The sequence below is a fragment of the Gambusia affinis genome, linkage group LG05 (assembly GCF_019740435.1).
Source record: "Gambusia affinis linkage group LG05, SWU_Gaff_1.0, whole genome shotgun sequence".
In the NCBI taxonomy this organism is placed as follows: domain Eukaryota; kingdom Metazoa; phylum Chordata; class Actinopteri; order Cyprinodontiformes; family Poeciliidae; genus Gambusia; species Gambusia affinis.
In genome coordinates, this window is record NC_057872.1 from 10473369 (window position 1) to 10499524 (window position 26156).

The following is a 26156-nucleotide window of genomic DNA, read 5'->3' on the forward strand; positions in this document are numbered from 1 at the left end:
AACATCTGGAAACAGAAAACATGATGACATTCATCTCTGTCGGTTGAATATGCGATAATAAAGTCAAAGTTTGATCCAAATAATTTTAACAGTGGCCAACAGAATGCCCGGGACCTTACTCAGATGTCAAAATAACTCAATTTAGCAGTCTCATTTTGCTGAGTTCAGTAAGTGAGAGTCAACGGTGCGAGTGAGCCTATGAGATTCAGAAGTGTAAGCCATGCCAGTCAAAGCTTATGATCTTTAACTCTGACCAACTGCCAATTAGGCTGCCCCTGGATCTAACCGTAAGGTTAAAGCCTCAGGAAGAACAGCATAGCCTACATTTTACGGGGTGAGCTCCACCCAAGCCTGAGATCTATAATTTGATGAGTGAAGGCTTGTTTATCCCTCTGCGTATGTTGTGTCCGCTCTTTCTGCATCTCGCTCTCCTTTTTATCCTGTCTTTAGTTCCTTAGCCCTCTTTCTTTTGTCCTCGTTCCTATATCTGTCCTCACAAAATCTGCCCCATTTATGATCTCCAAGCATGTTTTCTTAGACATGTACTATATGCATTATCATTGCAGATTTGTCTTAAGTGACAGACTTCACCCCTATTTGAAATTCCTCCATCTCATCAGCAGAATAACGAGATTTACTCTTGAGTTTGCAAGGTGATATTACAGGACATTAAGCTCCCATCAGTTTTGACTGCACTACAAGAAAATGAGAGATCAGTGCTCGATGGTTCGGCTCTCATTACAGCTTGTACTGGCACAGGTCATTGGGTTTGCTGTGGGCACAGAGGGACACAGGTCGCTGAGTTGTCAATAACGGCAGTGTCATTACTGATGCTGACATCTTAATTATATCCTCAGTCACTGAACGCACAAAGTCAAAGCTGGTGCAACTAGTGTTAATTTAATTGTTGAGTAGCTACTGAGGTTGTGTGGATTTACAATTATTTTCGACACAGCTAAAAATAAAAAATAAAAAGACAGATTGCACTGGTGTGCATACTTATCCAGTACTATTTTAGTGCAAAAGAAAGTCTGTCAGATAAATGAAAGCTAACAGGAGCATACATCTGGCTGCCTTTACGACAATTGAATTTCACCATTAGGTCCGGCAAGGTAATGCAATTGCCGGACCAGTAACTTAATTTAAGAATCACTTTAGAGTCTGTATATGAAATAATCATTTTCAAAAATGCTCCACTGTGTAAATGTTATTTTTACTTTTGCCATAAGGTCTAAATAATACTTCGACATATTTGATCAGGGTTAATTAAGAGGTATGTTGTTCCAAAATGTAATCTCAAATGTACTATGGAGAACATACACCACACCTACTATTTGAGGTCTAAGTTGAAGGATGTTTTATCATATTGCTTTCATAAGGGTATTTCCAGGACAATCCAACAAAATAATTCAAGTGTTCATTTTTCTACTGCTCTGAATGTTGCGTGAACTCGACAAAACTGTATTCACATCTGAGCCTTTTTTCTGGAACAAGGCAACTTTTAAATCATAGTTCTGCAAGGTACACACAATCCCTGTGATAGGAGATCACTTTTCCTGTCGACACCATGCAAGGAAATTTGCAAAGATCACGAATTGTCTGGGGTTTTAGGCCATGTTGCTGCAGATATGGAACTGAAGGGTTGAGGCTTACGACTTGAAGCCTTCACCTGTGGATACAATTTAAACTAGATATTTTCCCTGGGACTGAGGTTTGCTGTCCAAATGTCCACTCAGTGCTTTAAATACAGTCTTGTTGTGCAACATCCTATGCATATTACTATCTTCATCAAGATCTGCCTATCGACATGTTGCTCAGATAAAATGGAAACTGGAGGATGATAAGGTGACTATGTCCTGTGTACACCAACAGACTGAACAGCTGCTGCTGCTGCTATATCTTTAATTTCGACTATGTCTCAGTCATTCCACAGTCCAGTATTTCCCCTTACAAGTTATACTGTCATACTGGTTACAGGGTTTATTGCTACTTCTTAAAGTGGATATTGGGGCTTAGTAATCTTGGGTTAGCTTTTTCCACATGGACCATTCAGGTCATAGAAATACTTTCATTTTCTCTATCCAAAAAAGTCAGAAAATTGTTTGTTGTTCTGAAAATATAAGACATAAAATCAGCCATAAAAATAAATAGGTATATCTAAGACTTGATTTATCTCTTTTTCCAGAGGATAATATATGTTTTGAAGACTCCATAAAAATGGTATTTAGTAGGAGTGAGGGGAAAAAATAGCTGTTTGGCTTGTAAAGGTTACTGACCCCTGCTGAAGGTCAAGTGAGAAGGGATTCACATTCTGCTGCCCTGAGTTTGAAACTTGAAGATACAATAGTACTTGAGTAGGATTGAGAATCATATGATACAACAATAATTATGTGATGGACAATTCTGGAAACAGGAATATGTTTTTTTGTTCATGACTGACAGTAACTTGCACATGTGCATTTCACATCACTTCTCTGGGAATAAGATAGCTATTTTTTTCACTGTAGCTTAAATTAAAGTGATGTACATACAGGTCTTTAAAAGGCCTAAACTGCAACTTTAGCACAGACTAACCAGTGTTTGAAAGCATATATACATTTCTGAACAAGCATTTTAAAAGCATAAGAAAAGTTGTTTCTGTGTAAATTAAAATGCCTCTATCCTGTGTCTTCAAAACCTTGAGAAAATTGATTTTGAGTCCGTTTCCACTTGTTGAGAAAATCTCTCAAGCAGTGAAATTTTTTCATTAAAATATTTTAAATCCCGAGAGAGATTCTTTTACTGTAAAAATGCTTTACAAGGACAAAACATGCATCCTGTACAAAGACTTACAATTACTTAATAACTAAAACATAAAGCCCAAAATTCACAAATCTTCATCATCATGCCAACAAATATAACAATCTGGCTTTCCACCATGTTTCAAAGCCTATAAATAATTTTATCGTGCCTTTTTTGGACATAAAACTCCTTCCGACCACATCCCCTTGAAATCAGGTCTTACTAAGATGAAATCTACCTTGCGATACTTAGAGCTCCATATCTTATGGAGCAGTAGAGAGCAACTGCATGCTGTAAAAAGAAAGCAGATTGATGTGTTAAAAAGCATCTAAGGGAAAATATTGTATCTTTATGTAGCTCTTTATTGGCAAGCCAGTAAAGAAAGAAGTGAGCACTCTTCATTTTCCCCAGAGATGTAGCTATGCAGGAGCAGAAAATCTGTTTGGACTGTTTGTATCTTCTGTCAGTGCAAAACATTTTGTTACATCTACAGATCCTATTCATAAAAACAATAACTGTTCTATCATAAATTTCCTCTAGTATCTGTACTTACGTTAATTACCTGCACCGCTGAGTTAGTTTATTTTTCCTTAATGTCTGAGCTACCACTAGCTTGAAAGAACCTTTTAGGGTAAAACAAATGGCAGTTTTTTTTTCACAAGAAAAATATCTGTTGAGTTTTTACGGTGTGATACTGCATCTTGGAGTCGACAATGAAGTCGACAGTCCACTTATGCATAATAATTCATGCTGGTCTAGAAGGAGTGAATGCTGAAAATCACTGTGTTTCATAAGACTTAAAACTTTTTAACCAATTTAAAAAATAAACTTAAACCACTGTTTGATAACTGGGACCAAATTGCAAAATATACAATTGATTTTGAAACAGTGCATGATTGGATAAAATAGATTTTTTTCGTACAGTGCATTGAGACAATATTTGTTGTCAACTGGCTCTATAGATAAATTGAACTGAGCTGAATCCAGTTGCCAAGCTGCTGCCTCTCAGAGAAGATTGTTCTGACTTCCTCCTCCTCACTGTATAAATTGCCATATAGTTATGAGATGAAAGTTTTTACTTTAGAAAAATATTAATTTCTTTGTTAGTCATGGTATTTTGCATTAATGGCATATTTCTCCACATATAACATTATCTCTCTTTTTTAACTTCCAGCCATGTGCTCATCTATCTTGCATTTAGTTATATATATATAGACAGGCTGCAAGGTGGCACAGTTGTTAGCACTATTACTTTGCACCAAGAAGGTTCTGGGTTTGAATCCCAGCCTGAGGTATTTCTCCATGGAGTCTGAATGTTCTTCCAGTACAATCGTGGGTTCTCCACATGTTCTCTGGCTACCTCCCACAGTATGAAAAAATGCACATTAGGTCGACTGGTCTGATTGATTAGCCCATGTGACTAAGTATGTGGTGGCTTGTTTGTCCTTGTATTTCTGTGTGGTCATGGACTAGCAAAACTGTTTAGTCTGTAACCCACCACTTGACCACTGGGGATAGGTCCCCATGGGTCTGCATACATAAGTAAGTTTACCCAGTGGATGAAAGGATAGATGGACTACAGCCTTAAACACAGCTGAAGAGAAGAAAATCTGGAAATAAGCCTTTTAAGTGAGACCTTGAGCTTAAGCTACCTTTATTTAACTCAAGTGATAAAGTTATATTGTCCGTTTAGCCACTGGCATTTAGGAATACTTGGCACAATTTGAAAGCTGGGATGTGAAGTCATGGCATGAGCAACCTGGGAGGGTGACTCAGCAGCTGAGCTGTAATCCAAAGCAACAGAGTGGGCTTGAGATGAAGCACCATCTGCTCCCTGAAAATAATCAAGTAGAAAGAAGCATCGCGTCTTGCAAAAAGCCAATAATAATATCTTCCGTCCAGGTGAGGCAATTTGAAATTTAATCTGCCAAACAACTAGCTCTAAGACTCTAAGTCTTACATGCATCCATAGCTGACTAATAAAGAAATTAGCATCTCATCTTAATCAGGCTGCAAGTCAATCAATAAATGTATTGTTTGGCAAAAGACTCTGTAACATGTTTGGTTTTAATTTTTTTCTGAAGAAGTAGGGCAGCTAAAGTGTAAACAGAGCCTCAGAAATAAACTGCTAGGGATTAACCAGAACCTACGTCTGTGTACAAAGATTTCAACATGCAACAAGCTGGCATCTATTAGGGAGAGATTGTTGCAAAGGTTACAAGACTTTGCACCACATATGGAGCGCCTGTATGACCAAATAAACAGGGACATCATGTTTAGACAGACTTCGTTTGTGGAAACAAATATAGATGGATAATAAAGATGACAAATACAAATGAGACATCAGTGATAATACTGACTGGCTTTGAACTGTTCAGGAATAAAAACAGTAAATAAAACACAAGCTGAAAGCAGTAAACTCTTTATACAACTTAAAGTGTTCATTGTGAAGGTCATAAACACAATGGAAATCAATAAAAGTTGTTTTTCTCCCCTGGAATAAATAGAAAATGTGAACAAAAAGTCTGAGAACTTCCAGAACCCTTGGTTCTAAACTGCGTGCGACAAACTCAACTTCCAACGGTGTTCTTGTGCTGCTCTCCGACCGACTTCGTTTTCCATACTTTCGCTCCATAATAGTCTCTTCTAAAAAAACAAAAAAAAAATCATCAGGCTACAAACTATTTCTGTCTCCTTCATGAATACTGTATGAACTGCATTTGCCGCTACACAAACATCCAAGCGGACCCAACTTCACTTGCAAGCCAACTTTCCGGCTGGGTGCAACACAGCTATAGGAAAATACACCCTGGCAGGCATCCAGCCAGACATAAGAAGGCATTTGAATACAATCCATTTCTACAACAGTCCTAACAGTCTGACTGTCAGTGGCAGTTTGGAGAGGAAAGGATGTGGTTTGCAGACTGTTTATAGTGTATGTGTATCTGGGTGTGCAAGTCAGAGAAATCAATGATAACTAAGACTTTACAATCATATCTAGGTGGACACAAGAAAAAGTTAGCATCCCTGCTTGCTCTCGGCCAGAGGGGAAGCTGACCAGCAGACCCTAAGGCACCAAGTGTCACAGAGGGAAGCAGCTGAAGGAGCATGAGACAGCTGGTTGTTTTGATGAGTGCTGATCTGGACACCATCATGGACTTTGACTTGAAACTGGGCCTTCCAAAGACTCTGTTTTGTAAGCTAAACATGCAGGAGGTCAATATGCATAAATAAAGAGAGTCTTGCTAAAGTATTCAACTCTTTCATGTTATATCATGGTAGAACTGTGTACTTGAAAGTTTTAAAATATTTTCCCTATTCTTTTTTAAATAGTTCTCAAGCTATTTAGAACATAAATGGTCTCTTAAGAGTCAATGGATATGTTTTAAGCTAGACCAAGCCATTTTACCTTTGCCTGTATGTTTACAGTGGTTGCCCTGCTGAAGGGTGAACCTTCACCTCCTGAAGAAAATGTGTTCCTACCATCACCCAGTAGAATTGAGTAGTTCTCTGTGAGATGCTCAACGCTTTGCATGTTGCTTTGCAACCTGACCCTGCTGTAACCTCCTCCACAATCTCATCCCTGACCTGTATGCTAAGGTACTTGGTCAGTGAGAATCTCTCTGTTCACTTCTGCAACCAGTCGGAGGCCTTTAAAAACAGCTGTATTTACACTCAGCCCAAATTGCACACAAGTTTTAGGTGTTTTCCGAAGGACAATTTAGGTTTTTATTTAGACATAATAAGATTAAAGTTGGATGAACACATATTCATGCCACCATTTTTGGATTTTTATTAAAATAAAATATTAATACCCTTTACAATAATGCATTACTGTGCTGCTATGAACCTCTAATTAAGTAGAATTAAGTTTGCTGTTGCAATAAATACTTTTGCAAAGCATAGTTTATAGGACTAGAAGTGCGCCCTACTCGAATCTGCTGAAGATGATGATGTTTTGACTGTAGGGCTTGAAAGTAAACAGGCCCATCCTTATTTTGTTTTGATGATGCCATCACATCGGAGGTGCCCATTGCATACACACCTCCATGTTTCCCTTTTGCATATTTCACAGACATTGTTTAAGTCGACTGGCCTCTAGGCATGCATTCTGACGGCTGCTCTGTGAGCCGTCAATGGGTTCGTGATGGATGTTACGTCAAAACAATCAGCATTGTCGGGCTGTAGCCGTTCACACCTCGTAACAGATTTGGTCCAAGCCCGAGATGGGCACACTGTTTAATGAGCATTTCGGAAATTTGAGGGTGATATTCGCGCTGTTCCCATAAAACGCTGCAATATGACAGGTCGGTGCTCGAGTGGAATGATGTAAATAACTACAAATTGTTTCGTCTCCAGCCCCTCAGACGCACGGTGTGCCGCGCATCTCTCACGCGTAGGCATTTTGTGACATCTGTAAATAATAACCTCCAGGACTAGAAGGGAAACACACGTAAAGCTTTTGCTTCGGCTCTGTCAGAGGCAGACTCGCCCCCTTTTTTTTCTTCCTCCCGACTTACCCGATTTGAAAAACGCCGCTATGTCTGCCGCGTCCTTTGCAGCCTCATCTAGCCCCTCTCCTGCGCTCATGTCTGCGGTCTCTCGGGCGGAAACGGCTTTAGGTATCCTTCGGTTGTCTGTATTGCTTCAAGTCGGAACCGATCAACGAATGCGAATCCTGGCGACTTTCATTGAAGCCAATCCGCAATATCCGATCCCCTCAATGAGCGACAAACCTCCTCCATTTTGGCCGAGAGGGGAAAATCCTGGCGACCGTTCGGCGGCGCTCCCGAGTTGGGACGTGAGGCAGAGGATGAGGAGGAGGTGGTGGAGGAAGAGGGAGGAGGGTGGGGGGCGAGATAATGAGAGAAGGCGGAGGTAAAAGAGGAGGAGAACAGATGAAGGAGGGCTATTCCGATTCAAGGGGTGGGTGAGGGTGGGATATCCTGGGATTCCGTCTCGGGAGGTGTGTGTGTGTTTGGGGGTTGGGGGGTTAGAGTTTGGTGCAATGTGCGCCACCCATTTTTTTTTCTTTCATTTTTGATGTGCGCCATACGCTGCGGTGCTGATGCGGACTGCGTGGGTGTCAGGATCCTATCTTAATTGCTTAAGCGGGGATGCTCCGACAGACAACATCATACACCCACCGGGAACTACTCCGCCTCCTCTTCTTTTTAGACTACCTTTTCGCAAACAATTTGTTCAAATTCTTGTCAGTAAAATACTTGGCTTTCTAATTAGATGATTATTATCGATTTTATTTTAATGTCAGACTACAGGAACTCATATTGCAAGTTACTCCATGTTGTCGGTGTTATATTAGCATGACTTTGCCCATAAGCGGGACAAAATGATAGTACAATGAAAGGATGAGTTCATTCGCTCTTCATCTCCTACTGATGAAGATGATGCTACAGTATGAGGTCATTTGCCCCACAAACCTAACCCAGTTCTCCCTATGAACTCCAGCTCAGTCTTTTTTCCTTTTGACGTCGGGCTACTGCCATCTAGGGGTTGTTCAAAAACATTGCACCGTGAGGATTAATAAACGCAAGCACAACTTAAAGGGCTAGTCCTGTTTATTTCAAAGTGAGTGTTATTAAAAATAATAATTTAATCATTTCTTTACTTGTCGAAGGCAATTTCAATGCTGTTATAAAACTGTAGATAAGCATTGAACACTGCCACAATAGTGCAAATTGATTGTTACCATTCTCTCCATACTTTGACGTATTTTTAATGCAATGTCACGTGCATTTAATGTTCTAAATGTTGTCTATTTTGAAAGACAAATTGGTGAAAAAGGAAACAAAAAATGAAAAGAGAGGAAAAACGTCACACCCACTATATATTTTTTTTCTTGCTCCTTTGTTGCCCTGGTAACTAACAACACAAATGCTCGGAAGGGGAAGGGTTCTGCAAAATCTCTGCAAACTGAACTAAATTTATTGAAAGAAAAAGGGAGCAGTGCTTGGATATATGGTTGGATGTATGGGTATTTTTTTTTCTTCTATGAGGAGTTTTAAGAAAGAAAAGTTGAAACCATGTCCTTCAGCTCCCGGAATGCTAAGATCAACTACAGAAACAGGACCAGCCAGTCGTCTATGTCTCTGGAGCTGCAGAAGGAAATGCAGGTTTGGGCTGAAAATAATAATAATACACAAGAGTGAAGATGAGTGTAATGCTTTTTTCCCCCCTCAAAAATCTCTAAACTGGTTAAAAGCTTCTTTTTTAATTAATTAATTAAATATTTTTTTAAAAGAAAAAGAAAAAAGGTAAATGTGCTCATAAAGAGTTATTCACTTTAGATATTCTGAAATGTGCTTATTTATCATTTTTAATTACTGATTCATTTTAAAGTGACCATGTTTGATTTGACTATTCACTGTTGCTCATCTAAAGTTTAACAGCTCAGTCATCTGGCTTAAACATTAACCAGGGCTGAAAACAAACCTCCAGTGTTTTCTATGTGGTAGCATCAGTTTATATAATTTTATGAATGTTGAAGGTTTTAAAGTAAAACTTTATATTTTTGTTAATATAAAAGTGCTTAACTGTTTACACATACCTTTATAGAATTATTTCACACTTCATTTTCAACTTTAAATCCTGAAACCCTTTTAGTAATTACATGGAGAGCCACTTGATTTGATGCGCTGGTGCAACAAAGTAGAGTAAAAATGGCAGCACCACAGCAGTGCATCATTCTGTTTGTACTGTAGCCATCTCTCCACAAGATGGTGGCATATTCCTTAAATAGTTTCCATAAGGGTTTCCTAAATGTAAAAATGCTGTGGAAAGATAATGAATGCAGCAAAAGTTTACTTTTAATATAGTTGTACTGTATCAGGTTGGCTTTGTTGTGTTGAGCTGGTGAGAAATATCCATTCAGAACCACTGAGTCAACAATTCCCAGGCAGTTTTCTTATTTTCATTGCAGATTAATTAAATCTGGTTTCTTTTAATCCCACTGAAGTTGTTTGGTTTAGACATGCACAGCTTCTTCATCAGCTGGTAAAGTAATATCCCTTTGCTAGGCTGTGTCAACTGTGTATCATTGAAGGACAGCATTTTCGTGGACATAGACACTATTCAAAAGTACCAAACCCCCACATGACTCCTTCATTTGCTACAAAAGAAGAGTTTTACAATATCTTTCTCTGCACTGAAGAGAATATCAACAAGGCTTTTTTCTGTGCCATCAGCTCTGACCAAACATGGGCAACTTCTCAAGTGTCACATTAAGTGAAACAGAGAATGGAGGCACTAAAAATGGTACCATCTATCATGCAGTGAAATATATCAGAAATAGATAATCTGTTAATTATGTATGCTGAAGTGCATGCTCAACGTAACTGGTCCCACATCTATTTTAACAATTTTTTCTGCAGGCTAAACTTAAATATTTCTGGTGAAAACACAGACCTGTTCCTGTCTTTGTCAATGTATTCTCATTTGGGGAGCCAGCCTCTTCATTTATAATTCATAATCACTCTCTTGTTTCGTGGCAGCTTACAAGCAGAGAGTTCAACACAGAAATATCAGCTCATGGCCAAGCCAAATTGTACTGCTATGCTTCCCAGTCTCTTCTCCAACACACAGGGATCCTTAGAGACATCTAATTTATTCTTGAAAATGTTCTGAGTACTGGGTCAGAGTTCTATGTGTATCGTGTAGTTTTGAACTGATCAACCACGGTTGTCCTTGCATGACCCAGCCTCTTACCAGGGACCAGATGAACTGGATTGACAGTCTTATTCAGCTTGAGGAATACTCCTATGTGTCTACTGCCAGATTTCAAACTCAGGAAATTTTGAGGCAACAGTGCTAACCTCCAATCCAGTGTGGAGTCCACTGATGAATCACTGCTTATAATTCTTAACTGCAACCATTTGCACAATCTTTTAAACAAATGGTTTTCTGTATGTTGTGTCTACATTTCCACTGCTAAGCATAGATTTAAATAATGATATTAACAAAAAAAGAAAGAAATGTACTTGAAGACCATGGACTCTTGACTTAAACTTGCAATTAAGAAAAACATTTTAAGTAATCTGAATAAAACTATTAGAATAATTAAAATAGTGCATAATTGCTTAACCTTTTCAATCTGGCTTGTTGACTTTGTTGCACCTCCAATTGCTTTTATCACAGCTTGATCTTTGAGCTCACTAATGGAAATTCTAAGTTTTTATCAACTAGACTGCAACATTCCCTGACAACAGTTAACAGATAAGCACAAACTTTTAATTGGATTGCGATTCAGACTGTTTGCTAGCTATGTCTTTGACTATATATTGGATTTCCTAGAAAGAAAAGTCTTATAATTTCAATGCCCACCAATACATGCGCTGCAGAGATAACGACTGCCAGATTTATTCTGCTGACGTCTAACAACTGCTCCAGTTACACCTCTTTGGCCAGTCCAGATTTAACATTCATCACTGAATCCATCCCCAGTGTATCCACAATTCATGGTTGTTTCTTTAGCTCACTATAATCTTGCTTTGTCCAGGTTAGTTGTTAAAACTGCTCACACAGACATTGATTCCTTTTGCTGTAACTTTTTTTTGTCATTTGCCTTTCATCTTTCTGTTTTGACACTGATATCTTTCCTGATATAGCTTTACGTTTTACAACCCCCCATTTTGGTTGTGTCCATCATCTTATTGTAGGCACACCTCAGTTGGAAGCATTAATATCTGACAAACTCTGTTGATTTTCTTGCTTTTCTGTTGGGAGATCATAATGGTCAACAATGACTCTCTTAACTTCAAACTTTTTTTTAGCATTTGCAGGCTTTATACAAATGCAAATACTTCTCTCAAAAGTACAGACGCTGGGCGTGCTGAAATTATATCAAAATGAAGAAATTATAATTCCGATTTTTAATACTGATTAGTTCCATAGAATTAAACAAAACAAAAAAACTTTAAAAAATGACCTTATTGTGTTGTGATCTTTAATTCACTGTTGTTACATATATGTAGTTAGCATAAGCAACTATTTTACTATTTTTACAGATAACATATTAATTCATGTTTAATGTATCTTAAACTTTTCTTCTAATGTCACCGTTTGTTCACTGTCACACAACTGCTCCAGCTATGTGAGGAAAACAATCATCATACAATGGTATTTCAGACAGCATAATGAAGGTGTGAGTGTGTGAAACCACAACACTCACTCACCATATAGGTCACAAGTGTTTGCAATGCATTTGCACTTCAAGAGAGTTGGTGTTTGAAAAATCCCCCCTACCAAGCAGTCTTTCTACCCTTACTCTCCTTTGTCTCGCTGTCCTATTGTTATAATAGTCTGGTAAGGTGAGAGCAGGACCATGATAATTGCCATGCTGACAGGACGTCATCCAACACCACATTATGTAGTTAGCAGTACCCTTTCAGGATCAACACTGATAATTTCAGGGCACTAACCTTTCTCTCATGCCATACAAGGAGGCTGATTGCTCCCATAGTGCAGTAAAACCACTTCTTCTCTGTTGTCTCGTCTTTGTAGTTCTCTAATGTCATGAAAACCTAAATAAGTTAAGCATTTGGAATTATTTAAAAAGAGTCTGAAAGGCCATCTACAACTATGCTGCATTTTAAACCAGACCATCAAAACAAGGTAAGGTTACCCAAGAGTTCTGATGTTACAGACAAGCTAGCTGCTTAATTAGCAATGACTGACTGTAATTCATCATTGATTAGCTGTTGTGTTTCTTTTGTGTCCCTGAGTAAGGAAGCTATTAAGTAGCTGATATGTGGTGTGAGGTATGGTAGTTCATGAGTAGTTGATATTTAGCATTGTTGTCGCAAAAAAATGAAATTGGATGTTTTGGGATTTTATTGGTTATTATAGCTTTTATGTGTCACTGAGCCACGAATATTATGCAAAATGTTATTTCATTAAAATACCATCTAAACTTTGACCTGTCTTTCTGTGGTTAATTTTTCTACACAAAGTATCTTTGATAAATTGATTTGTGGGCAAATTTATCAAGTTTCATTGGTCTTTATGGGTTTAACCTCTCTCAAATATTTCACAATATTTGTTACAAAATACATGCATGGGATATTTGCACTTAGAACTACTTTTTCAGAGGGAACTTATCTTGTATAAAGTCCTAAGACACAAGTTGGTTGTACCATTTCCAAGAGGAAGTTTTTATCTCAAGCTCATTAATGACATGCAGTGCCATGGAAACATCTAACCGAATGGAGTTTAGGGTTAGGTGGTCTTGACTACAAATCTATTTTCTGTTGTGTTCCTTGGTCACCATGAGGCTGTTTCAAACATCTCTCTTCCTACGGCTATTTAATTACAGACAAGTAAACTCTATTTGGTTATCAGGTTAAATTATTTGACCTCGGAATGCAAATGGTGGCACTGGTATGATTTCGGCCAGTCTTAGAGCCACTGTCCTGCAGTTTTTAGTTGCATCCTGACTCCACTACCACTGAGTCAAACAAATGCTTCATTACGAGTCCACTCCAGCACTTAGTGATGTTCAGGAGGCAACTCAGCCTTGTAATTCAGGAGTGTTGGAGCATAGATGCCTTTAAAGTTACAGGGCAGTGGCTCCTGAGGACTGGATTTGGGGAATTGTTAATTTAGCTCAAGTGGTTCAAAAACTTTTAGCACAGCTCTGTTAATACGGCCAGCAGAAGGTCAGATGAAAAAAAAAAAAGATTCTCAACAGTCCTGATGTTAAAATTATGAACAATCATAATCACAACCTTAAAATTAGATTAATCAGACAGCTGAAATGCAATCAGGCTCAATTAATCCTTCCAACAACTAGCCAACTATCAAAAACGATTTAAAAAAAAAAAAGCTTTACTGGTGTTTCATCTATTATATTTAAAAATAAATTAAAAATTGCCTTTTGATTGCTTTTGACCTTTTGTTCAACAAACTATCTGCTGCATTCTGCTCACTGAGCACATTGTAACAAAGGAATAAAATGCTTGGAAGAAGATAAAATGTAATTTCCTATATGCATTAGTATCTGTAAACTAAGTACCAGATCTCATCAACTCATTTTTGTTTTTTCACGTCTCCATCTGGTGCTAAACACAAATTCTATTTGGAGTGGCCACTAGACATAGATAGCATTTCAAGCTGCAGCTCAGCTGGTTGTGTAGTCAACACTGACAATTGATAGCCCTAACCCTTCTGAGGTGAGAGTGCACATGCAGATGAGAAAGTGATAGGTTGTTATCGAGAAGATGCGGGAGAGGTGAGGTGCTGAACAAGCTGTCATGTCGCAGATGTTTGGAAAGAGGCTCTGGAGACAAATTGTTTCAAAGGTCCTTCGGGTAAGAGAAATAATCTGCGTGATGGGTTGTCATCTGAAGATATTTTTCTTCCGTTCTCGTCTCCTTCTCTTACTGTCCTGCTTAATGGGATTTTCAGCTCTTTCATTTCCTACCATGTCGTTGGAAATGGAACGAGCAGAAATAAACTCAATAATTTTTTGTTTTTGTTATAATTCTATGCTTGGCAGGATGATATTTCCATTTTTTCATATCATGCATCATCATACATGATAACCTGTTGCATTGTATTTTTTTATTTTTTTGTCAGAACAGTTTACTTTTTAATTTCAGAGTTGACAGTACAGTATAGGACTTGCCAGAAAGACATGGCTTATCTCTGCCTGGGTTTTTGTTAGCTTTTGAAGGATTTCAATGTTTGTACTGTTGTGACACAAATCTGCCTCTGAATGGTTTCCCTGTTTGCAAAGAAATAAACGTGGGTGACTACCACTGGATGAAACTGTTGATTTGTGCCTGTGTATTGCTTTTGGCATAGATTCCACCTGCTCATTAAATTTATGTTCAGAATAACACTTTATGTATTATGTAATTTTGCTTCTTGATGTTGCTGTTTAGAAACTCAGGACTCAATACAGAGAAAAGTAGCAAAACGTTAAATCAGGTTGCTGTGCTTTTTAAAGGCACTGTAAAAGTGAAGTTACTCAGACATTGCTTTTAGTTTTAAATTGATGTAAGTGACTTTATCTTAGCTGGTTTTTTTTAATCAGTGTGTTTAGATAAAGTATTTTTATCAGTTTCAAACTAAAGTCTCAAACTGGACAAGGTTTCTTTTTCAGAGAGACTATAAAGTGTACACTTACTGAGAGGAAAAAGAAGAATATTTTCCATCCATCCATTATCTGAACACCCTTCTTCCCTAATGGGGTTGGGAGGGTTGCTGGTGCCTATCTCCAGCTGCGTCCCGGGCGAGAGGCGGGGTTCATCCTGGACAGGTCGCCAGTCTGTCGCAGGGCAACACAAAGACATACAAGACAAACAAACATTCACACACACACTCACACCTAGGGAGAATTTAGAGAGCCCAATTAACCTGACAGTCATGTTTTTGGACTGTGGGAGGAAGCCGGAGAACCCGGAGAGAACCCATGCATGCACAGGGAGAACATGCAAACTCCATGCAGAAAGATCCACGGCCGGGAATCAAACCCAGGACCTTCTTGCTGCAAGGCAACAGCTCTACCAACTGCGCCACTGTGCAGCCCCAGAAGAATATTTTATGAATAAAATAAAGTCTCTTCAAATGCAAACTTTATTTTTGCACTGCATCTGCTCATTAAAACAATAAATAAACAATAAACAAACGAGACAATGTTAACCACTTAAACAAAACTTCACAGGTTGGGGATTGAATGCTCTTAGTTAATGAAGATAGCCATTTTAAATTATCTCTATCTCTCTTTGTATAGAAACATAAACTCTAGATTTGTGCAAATAATTTCTAAAACAAAAAACATCGAAAAAGGGCAACGCTTTTCCTTTTTTTTTACTTATAACAAGCTTTGGGTTCTTGTTCTGGTTCTGTTAGATCTCTGAGCCTTGTTCCTGTCAGTTGGAAATTATTAGCAGCAAAGGCTCACATGGGTGCTGTTTTCTCAGTTTACTCCAGTGCAGGAAGGTTGTTGGATATTTGGCTGATCCAGACTTCCAAATTGAATTGCAACCAATTTGATAAAAAAAATATCTTGCTGAAAGACTAAACTAGATTTTATTAAATGAAACACGTCCACATTTTAAACAAGTACTATGTTGTAAACTTGTGTGTTAACTTTAATGGGGACAGCTGTTATTTCTTTGTGTTTCTGGTTAGTCAGCGCTTGTCTATTTTTTATTTTTATTATTGGTTCTCTGCCCCATCTCATCACTCACTAAGCTCTCAGTAGCAGACAAGACAGTGTTTTTGTCATGTCTACAACGGTCAGCAAAAAAAGACTGATTTATCTACATGTGGCACTACAATCGGGATTTTTCTCACAGCAAGAGTGAAATTGTCCCAAAACACATAAGTAGTAACACAATTTGAAGCAATTCTATTACCTTTATGGTATACTGTAGACAGCTAGAAGTGGCATACATTAATTCACAATAAACTGTGAAGAGTAAAAATGCACCATGTACTGTATGTGCACGCATTTAAATTTGGCAAATCTAAAATATGGTTCTAGAAGTACCTTAAATCAGTAAGTGATGTAAGGTACTTGTAGTTATGACTATAATCTGCAGACTCTTTGAATTGATTTGTTACTACTGGATTTGAATGATGGGGCTTGTAATGTGAACCCTAATAACACGCACAGACATTCTAAATTGGTGGTCAAACAATGTTGCAGAGGTAGAGCAGCCTTTTTTACATATGAACCTCTGAAAGTATCCTCTTACTGCTTTCTTCCATTACCTTGAACATGTCTTGCCGTCAGCCACAACAACCTCTTATCCCAATTTAATTGCATTACCGCATTTCTTATGCTTGATTTTTTTAAAAGCCCTCACTAGGCTGATCAAAGCCCTTTGTCTGAATGCCTATCATTACATTCCCTATACAAATACTCAGTTTCTTCTACTTTTAAAACCCCACACACACAATAAATGAAATATATTATATGAAATATATAAATTATCATAACTTTAAATGGTTTGACATCGACATCTCTGAAATTCAAACTTGCTTTTATTCCTGTCTACAATTTCTGAAAATGTCTACAATTAGACATTTTCACGTCTAATAAATAATGATATACACTTTGCTACCCTTTGTCACTCAGCTGTTTAAAGAATGCAGTTAATAAAAAAATGAACAAGTTACATCTCTCTTATTGGCTGTCTACTATACTGCCACTACACACATATCAGGGGTTGGTGGTGCAATAATTTTCCATATAATAAAGAGAATAGTGAGAACAGTAAAACAAACAAAAGCTCAATATAAGGCTCTCCTTATATTCTGAGGTGGTTAAATCTGATTAAAGAAGATGGTGGAGAAAACGGGTTTCTGAAACTAAAACTCTTCATCTTTTTTCCCGTCACCTTAACATTTTTTCTTTCTCAGATTTAATGTCAGACATAATGACTCAAAATTAAACCAAAGCCAGGGAGAGGACAAGTCATTCTTGGAATAAAGGAAATAATTTTTTTAGGTATATTCTTAATATTCATTTTCAAAGATTATTTTAGTTATAGAAAATTACTTAAATGATCTTATTTAGTTTTTGGTTCTATTAATCTAGAATTTATTTCTTGATTCTGATAGGGACCAGCTCTAATGCATCATACCTTTATTTGACATGAAGAATGATGTTGGGAGAGAGACAGGATAGTCTGGAGAAAGCTGCCAGTCCATCACAGGGCATCACAGAAACACACAGTCTTAAAAGACTTAGACGGACTCATACCAAAGGATAATGTAGAACCACCAATTAATTTAACATTCATACTTTTGGATTGTGGAAGAACATGCAAACTCAATGCAGACAGACCCCTTTCCAAAATTCTAACCCAATGTCATCCTTAAGGCAGTAGCACTAACCACTATCTTGACCATCAACAACTGTAATTGGGACACTTTGGGGCTCTATACCAAAACCATTTTTAACCTTCCTGCTACATTCTGTTTTGCACATTGCCAAAAGTCTAAAGCTTCCAACGACCAAATGTGCTACTGCTCTTACTAACTACTAACTCTTACTAAGTTAGTAGCTACTAATGGAGATGTATGCTTAAAAATTAAGATGAATATTTGAATATTTTTCTGTCCGAGTTGATAATAAACAGGAAAATAAAAGTTAAAATAAGTAAACAACAATAATTTTAAAAATATATTTATTCTAATATTCAAATTTATTAGTTGTTATTACTTTTTGCTGAATCACACAATGACTTTACCTAAGCTTAGTGGATTAAATTAAGTCAGTACTTAATCTACATAAAGTAGTTATCAGTTTTTACTTCAGAGTTTATCCTTATCAGTGCAATAACATTTATCTGTAAATTTTTTGTGCAGCAGAAGCTTAAAGAGGAGCGTGAGGCTAAGCGTGCCCAACTGGACGGACGACATGACTACATCCTCAGTATCGTTGCTTCATGCCTGGGACTGGAGAAGTCTGATGTTGAAGATGCCATTTTGGAAGGAAATCAGGTGTTTGAATTAAACTTTCACGTAAATTTCCTTATTGTTTTAGGAGAAAACAACAGTAACCTTCAAAAAACAAAGAAGATAGTTTGGCCAATTTTGAAAAGAAACCAAATGAAAACTCTCCATCATTTGTTTTTATATAGTATTTTTACCTGTCGTCCTGGGCATTGCAGAAGCACAAAAGAGTTAGGAAAGACTACAATAAGCAGTCAGGAAGTTTCTTTTAAAATTATTTATGATTTCAAATGAATAAATGTCCAATGATAACTTTAACAAAGCACATTATTGCATATTAATAGCACACATTTATAAACTACTTGTTTAAAGTTTGTATTTTCGCAACCAGTACTGAGAAAAAGTGTGATTTAGACTGAACTGTAATGCTTTCATTTACCTAGTTTTTGCATAAGATTTTGAAACTATGAATTGTTTGGAATTTTTTTAAATATTATTTTGCAACCTGGTTGATATTATTTCAGTCTTATTTAACATTTTCATGATTGTCTGCAAAATCTCACAATGTCGATTTGTTTTGTTTCTTGGAACAGATTGATCGTATGGAACAATTCTTTGTGGCAAGTGGTCTTCCACACCTCATGTTTTATTATCAGGACACTGAATTCGCAGAAGGAGGTAACATGAACAAAGAACACTTAGTGAATCAAAACTGACTAAATATCTTCAGTGCAAATATTTTTTTTTTTTTTACTAGTGATAGAATAGAAAATGGTCCAGCAGTAACATAGACTGATGACTAACTCCTTATTTCAGCAGCTGCAAGCTCTCCACCCACCCAGATTGATTCCCATCAGCCAGGTCACATAAGGAAAGTGTTTGTAACTGATGGTAGGGATGTGGCATTGACGGGAGTTTGCGTCTTCTTCACAAGAGCAAACACTTTGAGAGCAATAACCTCCGAGAACATACACAGAGTGAGTCAGAGTTTTGATAAAAGCATAGAGCTTTTTTTTATTTTTTTATTTTTTTATTTATTTTTTTTTTTTTTTAAAGGAATAAATAATGTTTTCAGCTTAAAATACAACGTTGGGCTTGTCTCTGAGAGCAAGACGAGAGAAATTTTACACATTAACTGTCTTGTGAATTAGCCCTAAAATAAAACCTGGTAGTAAGTAAATTACACATATTATTGACCTGTTCTGAACAAATAAATTCTGGGGCAACAGAAAAGAAACAGAACTTCAACATCTATATCAGTCAAAATGTAGCACTAAAAGGTATTTGACTAAATCTAGCAAAACGTTTGTTTAAAAAATGTTAAATGTCTGAGTGAAGCTTTAAGGATAAATGGTGCCCATGAATGCTTCTTTTGTCTAAAGATAAGTGGGACAGCAGGGATGTTCATCAATAACACTGATATCATAGGTTGTTTTGCTCATTGATTGTAGCTGCCCACATGCTTCCTGCAGGAAAGTTTATCACCTCTGCTGGTAAAAGACTATGTTTGCTACAGGTTATAGCAAAAGGAGGACAAAGAATGACACACCATGTAGATTTGCTTCACAGATAGTCAACAGATAGACTTTTACTTATATATTGAATATAACTAATTTCTGTTTTTTTATCATATAACAGACATGAATGAGCGCTATTTTTCATTCTTAAAATGCTTTCTTTCAAAGGAAAAAAAAATCAACCATACATATTGTTTATATTTTTGTAACTGAGGTGAAGTGTACATCTTTTTTGTATTTTATATGTAAAACGTTTATGTTTAGGTTTAAATGTTAGCAATAAAATGTAGAGGGTCGACCAGACCCACAAACAGTGCCTAAGTAACAAAGTACGAACAGTTTACAATATCTTATGAGGTCCATGAGTTAAGGGAGTGAAATTCCCTTTGATTATCATTGATGTTCACACTCCAGTCCAGTAGGTGGCGGTAAACACCTTAAGTTGGTTTGCCAACCTCCAATAAAACACTTAAGAAGAAGTGGTGCATAAATATAGGTGTGCTAATTGACATGGCAATTACCATATATATTCGTCTGCTCGAAGGTAACTGGTAGTAAACCTCCCATTTATTGACATAACTACACTTATTGATAGTTAAATCAAAGATCAGCAAGTGGAGGTAGTTATAGTTGATTTTATATCTAATTTCAACAGTAGCTCTGTGGCAGCATGAAAACATATGCTGCATTAATTTCGGTATTTACATTTAAGCACCTTTTTATGCTTATCACAGTTTTCCTGATTTTGGCTTTGGAGAAAAATAATGGTTCTACGTAAATCCAAATAATAAGATGAAAAACTATGACTTTTCATTCATGTAATCAGTGCACATATTTCTGGATTTGCAGGATGTGAACTTCAATATGTTGGACACAACAGAAGTTGGACTATTAAAAAGTGTGGAGCAGTTGCTTTCAGACATTTTTATTCCCACACTGAGGAAAATAAACCATGGCTGGGGTGATCTGGCTAGTCCCCAGGCCCAGGGTGTAAAACAAGAGTTCATAGCTTCACTTGAAAGCTTTGTATCTGTTCTGGCGGGTGCACAGGAGAGTCTACAAGAAAAGGTACGTAGCAGACACCACTTTATAAATAACTTAGATAGCATGTAACAGCCATCTAATTCTAATCACATTAGGCTAATACCAATTATTGTAATCCTATGAACACAAGAGATTTTTAACATTTAAAATAAAGGGTAAAGAATATTAAAGCTATGGAAATAGTTTTGACATTTATTTTGAAGTTCATGTTCTTTATGTCTGTACTCTAAGCAGAAAAAAATGGATATGCATGCAGAAACTTGCATCCAGATTCAAGTAGCTTAAGGACACACAGAGGCAAAAAAAATCAAAAAAAAAATCTTTTGTTTTCCCACCAGGTTACCTTGAAGGAGTGTGACACGTTTGACTTGGGGGTGTTGAAATCCCCAGCAGATTACATGGCAGCAGCCAACAGCGCAGAAACCACTGAAAAACTAGAAGCCTGTATGAAAGTTTGGATCAAACAGATAGAACAGGTGAGAAAATATTCTCCATTCACCATTTATATTTCATGTGGAAACTAGCTTTTGTCTGGTTGGCTTTTCTGTTCTGCCGAGCTGCTTAAGGACAGGATTAGAGTGATGATTCATTTTCTGTCTGCTTGAATTGTCTATGACAAAGCAGAATGCATCAACAATATAGTAAAAATATAACTTGATCTATAAAGAAAAAGGTAAAACTGGACAACAAGTAAATGCTGTTGTTAAAATTTATCAGCAGAGGTAGCCCAATACATATCAGCTGCCGAATAAACTGCACCAATGTTTTGATATTTAAAAAAAAAATAATGGCTCCTGGCATTATGTAACCACTCGGCTAATAACCACAGACTTGTTTTTTTCTTCCTCTTTTTTTGTGCAAGTTGGAGAAAATCTGTAAACTTTATGCATGGAGTAAATGAAATATCCTTAGATTTACTGTGAAGTCTCTGACGGCACAGAGTAGACCTTTCAGTCTGAAATTTATGTTAGGCTCCGGGAACATAAATACAGCAATACCTAATCATATTTAGTTTTGACTTAGAAAGTTAGCAGCCTAGAATGTCAGCTAGGGGCAGATTAAATTTTTAAACATCAGTCTCTGCAGCGACAATATATGTGTATTGTGTAATCACTATGTGTACATTTCATAGTTTGGACCAAACAGTCTGTCCAAAATGTCATGCAACTTAACTCCACTATGTCCAGATGAATATGTTCTTGGTTTGTAAGAATTAATTACACACTTTATAAATTAAGTTAGCAAATACAGCATATAGGTCTGTTCTCCAGGTTCTCGCAGAGAGTATCCAGCTCCGTAAGGAGGCTGACGACCTCGGGCCTCGTGCTGAACTGGATCACTGGAAGAAACGAATGGCTCGCTTCAACTATCTTTTGGACCAGCTCAAAACCCCGGAAGTCAGTGCTGTACTGGGTGTTCTCTTACTGGCCAAATCTAAACTCATTAAGGTCAGAAATGACGCTCACTCATGACTGGAACATGCACCACATGTCGAAAAGATGTTTTATTTTGCTGTCTAAGTGAACTTTAATTTTATTCTTCTAAACTTTTTATGTAAATTTACGTTGAATAGTTTACAGCAATGCATTAAGTGCAAGAAGCATGTTTTTTTTTTTTTTTTTGCTTTAGTCATGGAGGGAACTAGATGTAAGGATTACTGAAGCAGCTAATGAGGCCAAAGACAACGTGAAGTATCTCTACAGCTTAGAGAAGTTTTGTGATCCACTCTACAACAGTGACCCTGTAAGTAAAAATAAAAAAACAAACAAAATAAAAACAAAAAATGAACCAAACATTCCTCAAAATTGTTTGGTTTTTACAAAAAGAAAATATTTGTCCTTGCAGGTATCAATGGTGGAAGCTATCCCTGGTTTGATCAATGCCATCAAGATGATTCACACCATTTCTCGCTACTATAACACATCTGAAAAACTGACATCACTCTTTGTTAAGGTACTGTAAATGCGGTGGTTACTTTGTTTTAATCCAAATTTGGACACTTGTGGTATAGCTTTTAATGTCTCTAAATACAATCAACTCAAAGGAAAGATGCATAGCAGTAGATAGGTGGAATGTATGAATAAAGTGATGTGAATGTTTTAAAATCTGTACACATGATAAAATTCTCAAACAGACTGAAAATAATTGACAAAACCTTTTTTCTACTTCCAGGTCACAAATCAGATGATCACTTCTTGCAAAGCCTACATCACTAATAATGGTTCCAATTCAATATGGGACCAACCTCAACAAGAGGTCACTGATAAAATCAAAGCTGCAATTAATCTAAATCAGGTATTGGATATTCCTTACTGACATAACTTTTTTTGAAATTTATCAGTTTTTATATATATATATATATATATATATATATATATATATGTATTTATCCTCTATTATAATTTCTTAGATGTGATTTCAATTACTTTAGTTATGTCTTCGAACAGACAGTCCTGGTATTACGGTTCAGCTGGGTTGCATCTAATGCAACCCAATTGCATCAGTTGGATGAAGATGAGTTTGCTTTGTTTCAAACTGTATTGCTCAGGAGTACCAGCGGTGTTTTCATAAAACCAAGGAGGAGCTGGAGCAATCTCCATCTCAGAGAAAGTTTGACATCAGTGAGATGTACATCTTTGGGAAGTTTGACACATTCCAGCGACGTCTAAACAAGATCCTCAAAATGTTTGACACCATCTCCACCTACTCTGCACTTCAGGACTCCAAGATTGAAGGACTTGAAACAATAGCCACCAGATTTCAAGTAGGTGTACAGTAAATCAAAATTTGAAGTTCTTTTCACGGCGCAGAATTGAATTCCATAAAATGTTGATATTATTTCTGCTAGCTGAACCTGTGCGGTAGAGGTTTTCACTTTCTTGTGGGTGAGAAATAATTAATCAGAACCTGCTTTAATGGTCAAGACTGTAAGTACGAAGAAGGAATTTGACTTTGGTTTTAAATGCTCACAGCTTACATGCATTAGATATACATATATGAACTTTACAGAAATTGTACATGTACCGATTGTTTACATGAAAATACCATAAATTTAGCAATTACTTTAAATATATTTCAGAAACAGAAAAAAAAAATGTGGCATTATAAAATGCTGGCTTTCATTGACATCTACTAAGAGTTTTCTTTGGTGTAAACATTAAAAATGTGTTTTGTATGTAGAAAATTGCATAGTATCCAAGCTTTACTTGAGTCCCCACCAGGCTTAGCGTTGCTTATTTATTTATTTTTAATGTTTGCATTTTTTTAAGACTTTATAGTTGGTGTTCAGATATTAATCTTCCAATAACACATAATTATCAAGTGATATTTTTAAATTTCCTGTCAACTTTAAACATTTTTAAACTCAAAAACATGATGGGCTGCTGGATGAATGACTGCTGAGCGCCCAACCACCAGGGTTAGCAAGTTTTCTGATGGGAACCTTGCTATCATACTATTGGGGTAGTTTAATTACCAATAAGCCATTAAAAGAGGTCTTTCATCATAGTTCTTAGTCCTTATAATGTGTATTACATTTTTATCTTTTCATATTTTAATAGAACCGATTGCTTATCATAGGCCTTTTAATCTGATTTGGTTTGCCTTTTTTTTTCCTTTTCACCTCACTCTGGAAATTCAGCTTTGTGTCATTATAGTGGTTATAGAACTGGAATCAAACAACATTCCATTGAAAATTTTGCCAAAGTCAGAACAATTGTAATCCAAACAGTGTCTTCATTACTTTACTAAATTATGCACAATCAGTGCAGCTCATTTAAAAGAACTAAATCTGACTGCAAAAACTCTATTATAGTGATACATTTATCCCCTAGTTTGCAAAACTAAATTGTATTGCTTTTTGCCCTTGGTCATAAAATGGTACTGGAATTAAATGACCATGCAAAATTAGAATGTATAGTTTTACTTTGTGTATATATTAATGTGAGCTGTACTGTTTTTTTTTTTGCTTCCTTGGATGTACAGTCTGCCGAAATGCAGGCAAAATGGGAGGTAAAGTTTCATCATGGTCTTTACCACTTAGCAATGCATGATCTATTATTATTTTTGTAGTTTGCAGCTTGCAGTTGTAGATCTAATCTAACAGAATATCTCAGCACATTTATTTAATGACAATAATAACTGCATGGAACATTGACATTGGTAATTTTTTATTTTTTATTTGTTCCTTTTTTAAAATTTTTATCTTAACTGTCCGTTGCTTTTTACTCTGATACATTAGGGAATAAAATAGCTTTTTTAGGACAATATATTTTCTTCTATACTGTTTCAAAGTCAAAAATCAATATGTGTGAGTTTTGTGATTTACCGTTGAGGTTCTGTCTTGAAAACCTTGTAAGTTTCACTTCACGTCTTCACATCACGTTGTGTCGGCCACTAGGTAAAATCCCAGCACATTGAACACATAAAATACATTGAAGACGTTGTAACATGACAAAATGTAAAAAAGTTAGAAAATACTTTTGAAAGGCATTGTATAATTGTGCTGTCTTGTAAGGTTTTAATTGATATTTGAAGGTATTTTCCTCTCACCACCTAATTACTAACACATTTGTAAAGAGTCCAAATTTAGAATGTAGCATATTTTAGGTGGTGAAAGAATTTTTTATTTTTCTTGACACCTAACAAACTGTCAATCTGAAAACATGCTTGATACACAACTTACACCCTCAGCTGATTTTGATTTTATGTTCGTGTCTGACAGGCTATAGTGTTGAACATGAAAAAGAAGAATTACAGTTTTCTAGACCACAGAAAAACTGACTTTGATGTTGATTTTGAGGAATTCTGCAAAAGCACTTCTGAGCTCCATGTAAGTTGTTCGCAAAGTCATCAAATTATATCTTCTGGTGTAAACCGATTTATCTATAGGTGAATAGCATTTTCCATGTGTGCAAGAAGAATCTGAAAGAAATGCAGTGGAGGTATTGTAAGAATAAACTATTGGTTTCTTTTTGAAGACAAGCCAGCCTGGGTAGATTTGGAAATGGAAAAAGATGGATATTGTGTTTTGTCTTTTTTTTGTTTTCTTTTCTTCTTTTAAGACATATTTGCAATCAAGTAAAGACTTGCCATTGATTGGAGTCTTGCTAGGAAGTTAGATATTAAATATTGAAAATATTGGCCACTCTGCTCGGAGATATTGTCTTAGACTGCAATCAGTGGATTTCAGAGTTGATTAACACTTTGTGACAGACTCTTCTCCCTGTTCAATAATCATTGCTGCTTTATGTGTTTGTTTTTTTTCAGAATCAGCTGAAGAGTTTCATGGATAGTACCTTTGAAAAAATTCAAAATACAGAAAGAGCTATAAATGTGCTGGGAAAATTTGAAAGGTGACTTTCGCTCACATTATTTATTTTATTGCTT

The 26156-nt window shown here is 36.6% G+C and overlaps 2 protein-coding genes across 8 annotated transcripts in view; one reads left to right on the forward strand and one right to left on the reverse strand.

Annotated features, from left to right (window-relative positions):
- triob (trio Rho guanine nucleotide exchange factor b) overlaps window positions 1-7583 on the reverse strand; it is a 94989-nt gene extending 87406 nt beyond the window's left edge. For 6 of the 7 annotated variants that reach the window (XM_044117947.1, XM_044117949.1, XM_044117948.1 and 3 more), the window contains exon 1: window positions 7302-7569. In XM_044117947.1, coding sequence (XP_043973882.1) covers window positions 7302-7371 — 70 coding nt within the window. In that variant the 5' untranslated portion in view covers window positions 7372-7569. Of the gene's footprint in view, window positions 1-7301 lie in introns of all 7 variants that reach the window. The other variant, XM_044117944.1, reaches the window with a different exon arrangement.
- Window positions 7584-8792: 1209 nt separating this feature from the next.
- dnah5 (dynein, axonemal, heavy chain 5) overlaps window positions 8793-26156 on the forward strand; it is an 80924-nt gene continuing 63560 nt past the window's right edge. The window contains exons 1-13 of the mRNA XM_044117191.1: window positions 8793-8915; window positions 18121-18255; window positions 18801-18885; window positions 19024-19184; window positions 20574-20792; window positions 21107-21244; window positions 22040-22216; window positions 22398-22511; window positions 22614-22721; window positions 22941-23063; window positions 23317-23532; window positions 25492-25599; window positions 26037-26122. Of these exons, the coding sequence (XP_043973126.1) occupies window positions 8826-8915; window positions 18121-18255; window positions 18801-18885; window positions 19024-19184; window positions 20574-20792; window positions 21107-21244; window positions 22040-22216; window positions 22398-22511; window positions 22614-22721; window positions 22941-23063; window positions 23317-23532; window positions 25492-25599; window positions 26037-26122 (1760 nt within the window). The 5' untranslated portion in view covers window positions 8793-8825. The remainder of the gene's footprint in view (window positions 8916-18120; window positions 18256-18800; window positions 18886-19023; window positions 19185-20573; window positions 20793-21106; window positions 21245-22039; window positions 22217-22397; window positions 22512-22613; window positions 22722-22940; window positions 23064-23316; window positions 23533-25491; window positions 25600-26036; window positions 26123-26156) is intronic.